General features: G+C 54.3%; 1 protein-coding gene across 2 annotated transcripts; it reads left to right on the top strand.

The window, feature by feature from the left end:
• The first annotated feature begins 495 nt into the window (after positions 1–495).
• TRAPPC3 (trafficking protein particle complex subunit 3) lies at positions 496–6,694 on the top strand. 2 transcript variants are annotated; one of them, XM_072027405.1, is made up of 6 exons: positions 557–655; positions 1,686–1,764; positions 3,241–3,338; positions 3,569–3,668; positions 4,228–4,410; positions 5,060–6,694. In XM_072027405.1, coding segments are annotated over exons 3-6 (405 nt in total). In that variant the 5' UTR covers positions 557–655; positions 1,686–1,764; positions 3,241–3,336; the 3' UTR covers positions 5,180–6,694. The 2 variants fall into 2 exon arrangements, with proteins under 2 accessions (XP_038023232.1, XP_071883506.1); XM_038167304.2 differs by lacking the exon at positions 1,686–1,764 and having other exon boundaries at positions 496–655.
• The last annotated feature ends 3,455 nt before the right edge of the window (positions 6,695–10,149 follow it).

Genomic DNA, 10,149 nt, shown 5'->3' with positions numbered 1-10,149 from the left:
CAAACTAGGGAATGTGTAAATAGGGAGTCTGATCACGTGCAATGAATATTTCACCGATTTTGGCTCACTTTGGGCCAGGGAAGCCCCAAAAGCTGAGCGCACCGTGGCTGATACCCCCCCAAAAACACTAAATGTCCTCCTGGGGGAGGCACACAGCGCACTGCAGGGGCCTCCCGGTGCAGGAGCAGCACCCCCACCCCGCCGCGTCCCCACCGCCCGCGCACGGGGCGTTCTCTGCGCTTAATTAATGTAATTAATGTCATTAAGCCCCGCGTGGGCGCCCCCCAGCGGCGCGCAGCACCCTCCCCTCCCATCCGCCCCCGGCGCCTGCCGGGAGCGGAGTAACCTGCCGCGCGCTGCACGCCGGGATTTGTAGTCTCCTCACCATCACGTGACGCGTGGAGAATACCGGGAAGCGCCTCCCCCTCCCCTTCCACACCCCTCACCTCCATGCGCGCTCGGCGCTGCCGCGTTGCATTCTGGGGCTCGTAGTTCTCCGCGCGGCGCTGGGCGCGGAGGGGAGGCGCGGCGCGGACTACGAGTCCCGTGGTGCTTTGCGCGGGTGGCCGGCTGAGGCGGCAGGGCAGGGCCGGGCAGGGCCGAGCCGGGCAGGATGTCGCGCCAGGCCGGCCGCGGCACCGAGAGCAAGAAAATGGTAACGGCGGGGCAAGGAGGGCACGGGCAGGGGTAGGGGCTGGGGTAGTAATTAGTGTGGGGGCGGTAATTAGCTCGGGGATGGAGCAGGTGGGGTAATGGGGCCGGCTGAGGCCTGGCTGCGCCGTGTGGGGGGGGCTGGGGTCGGCCTCTGCTCACAGGGAACTGTGCCAGGAGCAGAGGGAACGGCCTCGAGTTGTGCCAGGGGAGGTTCAGGCTGGCAATGAGGAGACATTTCTCCTCAGCAAGAGCGCTCAGGCGTTGGGACGGGTTGCCCAGGGAGGTGGGGGAGTCCCCGTCCCTGGGGGTGTTGAGGGAGAGGTTGGACATGGTGCTGGGGGACAGGGGCAGGGGGTGACACTGGTAGTAGGGTGATGGTTGGACCAGAGGATCCTGAAAGTCTTTTCCAACCCTCACAATCCTAGATTTCTACATTCAACTTCAAGCATTAAACCTATATTTTCCCTGCTCTTTGCATGTTTCCCCTCAGGGGTGTCGGTGGCAGCCCCCAGGTGGGTGCTGAGCAGCAGGGCCTGGCCCAGCTCCTGCCCATCCCCACCCTGACAGCACTCTCTGGGGGGCAGCAGTTTGTATTCAAGGAGCTCTGCTCTTTCATTAGGATTCCGGCCCTTCTGTAACCACAGAACCTTTATAAACCCCTCAGACTATTCACTGAACTGCAGCGTGAAAAATATAAATAAGGGAAGGGTTTCAGGCACTTGAATTCCTCCAGATTGACTGGAAATGGAGAGTTAGTTACAAATATGAATTTAGAAGTTTCCCATGTTACAACACTTGAAAGTTTCCTAAATTGCAGCACTAACACGGGGGCACTGACAGCAATGGCTTTGTGGCTTTGTGCAGTAACTGGTAACAGCTGGGGCTGGTAACACTGGACTTCTCCATCCACTCACCCCTACTCTCTCCAGCTGCCAAGCCCCATCCTTACTAAAATTATTCACATCCCTCAAATAATGTGCCCTTCTTTGCATGCTTGTTAAATTTCTCTGCCAAATGTCTGACTCTTCCAGCTGAGTTCAAGGAGACTTCCACCTTGTCATTCCTGAGTAACATGAACTTAAGCAATCTTTTCAAGACGAAGGCCGAATTGTAAGTAAAAAACCAAACAAATAACAAAAATAAGTTTTCAATTCTTTTAGATCCAAAGTTAAGCACAAATAGCCAGAACCTGACAGGTTCTTTTCGGGTGCTTAAAGTCTTTTGGTAGCTGATTGCTGCTGACCTTGTGAGTCACAGTGACAAGATGGAATTCCCTGTCCCTCCTAACAAACCCAGTTTCTCTTTGTTGACTGTTGCAGTTTGGGAGCGATTCCCCCTCCTGTTTGTCTCTGTGTGAACTTGTTCGGAATGAAGTGGGATCAGTGTTGTCACTTAACTCTGATGTTGTCTCTTTTCCCTTCCTTTCTGCCTGCCCGCTGCTTTCATTCTGTAGTATTGGTATTTGCCATTCATTTCACCTTCTGCATCTATGCATCTCATGGTAGGTGAGAGGCTTTTACTCTGAGCTTAGACTTTCTGTACTGTTTCTGATTGCTAAAACCCAAAGCAGAACTAACAGCTGAAAGACGATGGCTTGTTTGCCCCCGAACGCTCCTTTTGGGCTCTGTGAAAAGCTAAAGCCTGTTGTAGCCTTTGTTTTGCAGCCGTGTAACCACTGGTCTGGCTTACTGGCTCCTGAGAAAGAGAGAGAATGCGCGGTGACACGCAGGAGCTGTGGTGGTGGCGGCTCTGAGAGGAGACACGCTCCCATTGTGTTTTCTGCAAGTCTGTGCAAAGCAGGCGCAAGTAACTGAGATCCTAGCCAGGCACAGAAAGTGGATGTGTGCAGCACATCTGCTGACCTGCCCTGAAACACCCCGTCCTGTTCCTGTTTTGTTTCAGAGGAGCTGATTTGAATCTAAATGAGGTGCCGAGATAACTTAATGATCTGACTGGGGGTCAGATGTGCATCACCTCCTCCTGGCAGCAGGCTGTAATCCTATCTGCAGGTGGATGAGCGTGTTTTTTCCCATTGAAAGGACAAAAAGCTGAGCCTCAGCAATGCTGGCCATTTGCAGTTCATTTCTCCACGCAGATAAGAGGCACAGTTTGAGCCACAGCCCCCTTCACCTGGAGGTCACTGCCTGAAACAACGTCAGGTCCTTGGCAAGGGATGTGATGCGAGCAGGGGGTGTCATTCCAATTCCCTGGGGTGTGCTGGCTGAGGCAGGGAGATGCAGCTCACGGGACTTGCCAGGAATGGCTGGAGTGCGAAGAGCCGCTTGGTTTGCCTCTTCAGGCCAGGTCTGGGCTGTGTTGATGGGAGTGCTGGGTGTGGAGAGAGGGAGAGAACAAAAGTGCTGGGTTTTCCCAAGGCGAACGAGCATTTCTTTTCCTAAAGAGGCCAAAGTTGCCTTGCCAAAACACGAACTGAGACCTCTCCTATTAGCAGCAAATACCTCTGAGACAGCAGGTTTCTGTTCCCCCTCTCCAGGCCACCCGAAGCAGCGCTGGACGCAGACGCAGCAGTGCTGTCGGTTTTCTTTTCAGCTTGTGCTAAAATAAACCCCTTTTACCTCTGCCTAGAACTCGGAGCTCTTCACGCTGACGTACGGCGCTCTGGTCACCCAGCTGTGCAAGGACTACGAGAACGATGAGGACGTCAACAAGCAGCTCGACAAAATGTGAGTGGATCTGCTGCAGCAGGGAGCTCCAGTTCGCAGTGGGCACACCTCTGTGTGCTGCTCTGAGAGTAAAAACGTGGCAGACCGATCTGTATTTAATCCTGGTACCTCCCAGATTGAAGTTTCTTCCCCACAGTGCTGTCTTTTATAAATATCGGTATAAATATGAGTTGCTTTTTTAAAGATGTAATCTTTAATCTGCAGCTTGTTGCTTTTCTGTGTGCTCACAGGGGTTACAACATAGGTGTTCGGCTGATAGAAGACTTTCTGGCCCGGTCCAACGTGGGAAGATGCCATGATTTCCGTGAAACCGCAGATGTTATTGCAAAGGTAACGGAAAGCACAGCTTTGTTGGGTTGTTGCTGCCTCTTGCATTTGTTTGAGTGGCGTGGCTGGCCTGTGTGTGCAGGGGGCTGTTGTGTGTTCTCATATAAGGGTTCATGTGGGATTCTAGTACAGAGCAAGAAGATGAATGGTGAGAAATACATTCCAAAATGTGTTTGGTAGCTATCCAATAGCTGAATTTAAATAGCCTCCTTGATGCCAGTTTGTACCTCATCTGTTGTCCCTTGAAAACAAAGCAGAGCACGTCCAGAACCCAAAGAAATCTAATTCAGGGGATACCCATGCACATCTTTCCATGAGGAGGCCCTCTTATATCCCTTGGTTTTGCATGTGAGGATAGAGTGTTTGCCACTCACAGGACTGTGCTGAGAGTTTGAGATTTTGGGGAGGAAAAAGACAGAGTTAAATCCCTAAATTCTGCTGACCTGTGGTAACTGGGAGAAAGGAGTGGTGTTCTCAGAACCCTTCAGTGCCTGACAGAGATCAAAGCGGTGCCGTTACTTCGTGGCTCACGTTCTTGTTTGTGTTCTGTTTGCCGTAACAGATAGCATTCAAAATGTACCTGGGCATCACTCCCAGCATCACCAACTGGAGTCCTGGCGGTGACGAGTTCTCCCTGATCTTGGAAAACAACCCCTTGGTGGACTTCGTGGAGCTCCCTGACAACCACTCGACTCTCATCTATTCCAACCTTCTCTGTGGAGTGCTGCGGGGTGCCCTGGAAATGGTGAGCCAACGTCTCTGTTCCAGTGAGATATAAACACAAACAATCGAGGTGTCAGCAGATGCTTTAATGTCTAGTCTGTGCTTGTGACTTCTGTGTTTGGTTTGGACCTGAAATTAATTCTAAGGAGAAGAGCAAAGCTACAGGAGTGCTTGTTGCTGTTGCATGTGGCAGCTTAGAGCCCCAGAAGTTCTCAGCAAGCCTCTTCATCTTACGTACACACACTAATAGCTCTTTGAATTTTTAAGAAACTTCAAAATCCTCTTTTTGTAGCTGCTGTGGGAAGTCGCTGGAGCAAGGCAACAGCTGTGTCTCCAACGTAGGAGTCTGTGCAGGCTTGATTATCCTGCTTAGCTGTGAGTTTTGAGGAACATGCACGGAGCAGCAGGGCGTGTAGCCCTGAGTGATGGTGTTAATTGGCCTCTGATCTCTGAAGGGAGTCCTGGTTGCTCTGTGGGACGTTTGTTTGTCTAGGCAAGGTGCCTGCTGCCCACCACAGGCTGCGATGTGCGAGGAGGATGTGATCCTCAAACTAATGAGTGCTTCCCCGGAGCTTTGCAGTGCATGTCGCGTCCTCAGAGGCTTCAGGGGCAGCTGGGAAGCTGCTGGTGGAAGGGAGATAACAGCTCTTCTTCTCTCTCGCATCTCCTAGGTTCAGATGGCCGTGGATGTGAAGTTTGTCCAGGACACGCTGAAAGGGGACAGCGTCACAGAAATCCGAATGAAGTTCATCAGGAGGATTGAAGACAATCTGCCAGCTGGCGAGGAGTGAGACGCCGCCCAGTCTCCCTTGGGGACTGGGGGGGGACCAGCTGGTTTTGGCCGTTAGCTTTCACCACAGATCTGTAGGGATCTAGTGCCCCTGTACATTCAGACTGACTCACTGACTGTTTAAGATGTTGTTATATTCTTCTACTGTTACTTCCATCTCCTGTAGAAGACAGTTGTCTGGTTGCTGTTCGTTTCACAGGTTCATTCTGAAGCTTTTTCATAAGGTGATGTCATTTTCATATTCCCCTGGGAAATCTTTCTACGCTCAGTTTCTAATTTGTCACGTTTGGTTGTGCAAGAACTACTCCAACCCTAAAAGAGCTCCAGTCTGTCCAAATTTGAGCCCGAGTTTTACAACAGGAATTGGAGACCGAGTTGTAAGAGCCTACTGATTTACTGTTAACGCTGTCCTTAAAAAGAGGTGTTTTAACATTCACCTGGAGACAAGTGCATAGCATTTCTGTAGAGCAAACTGGCTTCTTGATTCTGAAGTTAGGAGTAAAATGCAAGCTTGATACAAGGGGTGCTGTGGGAGAGCTGTTTGAGTGCACAGCACCCTCTGGGGAAGCTCCTTTTTCCTGAGAGCGGTGGCATCACGCAGCATCCACAGCTTCAGGGGGTCCACGTGGCCTCGTTCCCTCCCCCCAGCAGCACTTTTGGAAGCAGACTCAGCAATGCCATTCCCTGATGGGACTTTGTAGTCTCACAACTCCCTTCGTGGAAGGGCAGGACCAGTAAATTGTTGGGGAAAACCACTGAATATTTTAAACAGGGAAAGAACAAGCAGCTGTAATGCCCCTGCTGCCCTACAGCCTGGGGCTGTGTGCTGAGCGTGCAGAACCAGACACCCAGGCTAACAACTGGAAGGTATTAAATGCGTTTCAGCAAGCGAGCTTCCTCTCCTGTGTGATGTATAAACACTGCACGGTGTGGAGGAGCTGCTGGGGTGTATTCTTACCCAGACGTTTAGGCTAAAACAGAATTCCCTGTGGGGAGTGAGTTGGCAAACTGCGGCAGTCTGTGACACCTGCTCTGTACAATAAACACACAAAGTGGGGTTACCCTGCAAAAAATGAGATACCGGAAAACCAACTTTCCTCTGCCATCCTATTCAAGTCAGACATTCAATTCTTGAGCCACTTTACATAGCATGAAGGCACAAATCACACAACTAGCAGCCTGAAGCTGAAGCTCTGCTTCACGGGAGCTTGCTGACAGGCCAGGCACCTCTGTGTAGGTTTGTGCCCGAGTGTAAGGTGTGAGAGAAGGGTGAGATTTGTGCTGCTGGGAGCTGAGGTTCTCCAGGTGAGCGCTGAGTTGTGTGGATTGATCACTCCCCAAATCGTGGGGATTTGCCCAGAGGAGTTTCATCGACGAGTGGCTGTGGCTAACGGGTTTTGGAGGCGCCACGTGGTCACGGAGGCAAAAACCATCAGTTGTTCCCCATTGTTGGCCGTTACAAGTCATTTTAAGGCTGCGTTTTAAAAGCGACTGCATTAAAAGAAGCCCGGTGTCAGCTCTGCTTTCTCCCTGCTGCTTTTTGGTGAGGCGAGGGGCTGTGGGCAGCGCTGGGGCTGGCAGGGCGACGGGAGCGTGGCCCAAAGAATGTCTGGCTGCTGGCCCGTGTGCAAGCTGCTGCCCGAAGGGAACCTGCCTGATATTCAGCGATATTCAGCGCACGGAGGGACTGGGATTGGGGCTGGTGCTCGGGGGCAGCGCTGGGAAACCAGACAGTCAATGTTTGCTTGTTTGAGCAGCGGCCTTTTTCTGCCCGCTGAATAGCCGGGCGCGCACGTTAGCAGAGTGTCAGCCTGCGGGCGGCTTCTGCAGCTCAGAAATGCTTTGTGGTCATGCACAGCGGGGGAAAAAGCATCTCAGGAGGAGGTGGCTGTGCCCTGCTCCTGTGCTAGCAGGGTGTGGGTGCTGCTCCAGCATCGTGGCCAGCCTTGGGGTGCTGAGTGAGAGCTGCTGGCTCTCCAGGAGCAGGGTCTGAGCCCTCCTTGATCGTCTCAGCCATACAAATGCTGCTGAGGAGCCTGCAGGGGACAGGGCAGCCCGGCAGCATTCACTGTGCTCAGCTCAGCCCCAGGCACTGGGCACCTCTGGGGCTCCTGCCAGCAGCTGGAGGGGTTCAGGATGGATTTTTGGGGAATAATGCAACGGCAGAGAGCGGCTCGGTGGGGCGAGCAGCAAAATCACTGCCGGCTTTGGGTGCTGCTCTCCGTTAGCACCCAGCAGATTTGGGTTTAGGGCTCTTCCCCATGTCAGTGCCGTGGCAGTGGGTGCTGAACCTGGGGTCAGAGCAGAGCAGCGCGGTGCTGGTGGTCCCAGCCCTGCTCCTTCCCGAGCAGGAGAGGCCAGGGCCGGGCGGTGGAGCCGGCAGAGGGTGCTGAGAGCTCGCCAGCTCCGGCTCCTGCCTGGCTCGTGGCAGAGGCAGCTGTGCAGCAGCAGCCCTGGGGCCCTCCGTGCTGCGTTTAACCATGGGTTTAACCATGCCGGGGGCCAGCCCTGAGCCCCCCTGGGTTTAGGGATGGCGTTTGGGGTCACCTGTGCTGCCCCCAACCCCATCATGGATCTGGGGAGATGAAGGTGGTCGGAGTTTGGCACCAAGGGGCAGCAAATCCTTACTGCCAGGCACTGGGGCACCCTGCAAGCACCAAGCCTCATCAGTAGAACAGTCCCAAACAGCCCCAAAAAGCACCCAAGTCTCCCAAAACAACCTCTGGCAGGGGGCTGTCACAGGGACCAAGTCGCCTGGGCTGCTCCGGGGCTGGGGGGAGACCCCTCAGCCACGGCTCCCTTGACTCCTTGAGCCCAAAAGGGGATATTTTGCACCCAAAAGGGGGTACTGTGTACCCAAAAGGGGATATTTTGCACCCAAAAGAGGATGTTTTGTGCCCCAGGGCTTATTCCAGGTCATCTTTCCTCCCTCGGCACCCATGCTTGGCCCCCCCCCAAAAAAACTCTAAAGCATTGCAGTAATTTGCTGGGGCGGCTGGGTCAAAAGCAGCCCAGAGCCTCCGGAAGAGCAAAAAAGCAAAAACTGCATTAAGTAAATTAAAAGTGTCTACTACCGAGCAGCCCATTGCAGACGAGGGAGAGTATGCGAAAAGCTGGGCCTGAGAGCTCCTAAATATTCCCATGTGCTGTTTATGGGAAACAAATGGGGAAAGGCATCCTGCATCAATAAAAACCCGAACACGGCTGGGGTTGGAGCGGAGCCTTTCCACGGCTCGAGGTTATTGAATACCCTCCGCTTTGATGTGGTGCCAGGCCTGACCCCTGGCCACAGAGCGCGGAGGGGAAAGCTGAGGTTGTGGGAAGCGCAGAGGTTCCTGCCGAGAGATTTAACCTGGCGGGAGGAGAGGGACACGGGGAGCACCCCGAGGACCCCATCCCAGTGACGGGAGGGTTCGGATCCTGCATCGCCCAGCCTGGTTCCTTCACGGTGCTGCATCCTGACCCCGTGCTGGGCAGGGGCTCCGTGTGCTCGGGGTGTCAGAACTGGAATTTGCAGAGCTCCAGCAGCTGTGGCGGTGCCCAGAGAGGGCAGGAGGAGCTTTTCCAGCCCTTTGTGTCCCGGCTCTTTATATCCCAGCCCCTTACATCCCAACCCTTTACATCCCATCCCCTTACATCGATCACTTTACAACCCAGCCCTTTACCTCCCGTCCCAGCCCCTTACATCCATCCTTTTACACCCCAGCCCTTTACATCCATCCCTTTACCTCCCATCCCCTTACATCCCAGCCCCTTACCTACATCCCTTTAAAATCCAGCCCTTTACCTCCCATCCCTTTACACCCCAGCCCCTTGCCCCCATCCCTTTGCCTCCCATCCCCGGCAGTGCCCACGTGCGTCCCGCTGCTGGCGCAGGGACGATGCCAGGAGGAGAGGAGCCTGGCTGGGGACGGGGAATCTCTCCGGGAGGGATGCGCATCCGGGCCGGTGTCCTCAGAGCGAGGGCAGCCTGCACAGCTTTCAGCCAGATGTGTGGGGCCGCGAGCCGGGCGCTGGCTGGGGCCGCGCGGAGGCGGCGCTGCTGGGATGCTTCGCCGGGGATGGCAGCGCCTCAACGGGGCTGGCACCGAGCTCCCCAGGGGGATGGCAGTGTCACAGGCACGTTTCTGCTCCTTTCCCTGGCACCAGAAACAAAGCACATTTGGATGAGCAGAAAATCGAGGTCCCAGCGCGTTGCCGTGCCCCCTCTCCGTCTCCCCCTGTTCACGCGTGGGCCACTGGCACAGGTGACTAAGGTGACATTTTTCCAGGCAAGCACTTGCTTATTTGAATTTTTGGGGGTAGAAAAACACTTTTTTTTTTTTTTTTTTTTTCCCCAAGATATGTGGATGTAGGCCAAAATGGGAAGGGGCCGTATGGCTTCTCCAAAAGCTCTGACCTCATCCGGGTGGGAACTCGCTGCGCTCAGGTGGGTTTTGTCCTCCACTCCTCTCCCTCCTCTGTTTAGCACAAACCTTTGCTCCTCCTTTATTTCCATGAGAAAAAGCCTAAAGCAGGGAAAACAGCCCTAGTTATAAACAGCTTGACCTCAGCAGGCAGAGGAGAGGCTCAGCTGGAGGTTTGCTGGGGCACAGCTCTGCTGTCCCTGTGGGATGGAGCAGGGTGTCCTTGGGCATCGTCCCCCATCCCTGTCCTGGGACACCTGGGCTCAGCCCGGTCCCTCTGCCCTGATTTTTGCCCTCAGCCCGTGCTGGGCTGAGTTCTGGCTGCTCATCTGTGATAAAATGCTGAGTTGAGGCTGCTTCTGGTAAAGCTGCCAGCCTCCAGCTCCGGGCTGTGGGCACAACGTGCTGAAACGGGAGCAGCAGGAGCTGCCGCTGCCCCCCCGGCTGTGTCCTCACCCCAGGACAGCCAATGCCAGAGACCTCGTCCATGGCCCTGCCACGGGGAATCAACACAAATTCAGCTGTTGGAACAATATCGTGTGGGATTGCAGCTCAAAGAAGTGCC

Source organism: Anas platyrhynchos, chromosome 24, assembly GCF_047663525.1.
Source record: "Anas platyrhynchos isolate ZD024472 breed Pekin duck chromosome 24, IASCAAS_PekinDuck_T2T, whole genome shotgun sequence".
NCBI lineage: Eukaryota > Metazoa > Chordata > Aves > Anseriformes > Anatidae > Anas > Anas platyrhynchos.
The sequence above is the reverse complement of the archived record's forward strand: the minus strand, read 5'-3'. Positions and strand labels throughout refer to the sequence as shown.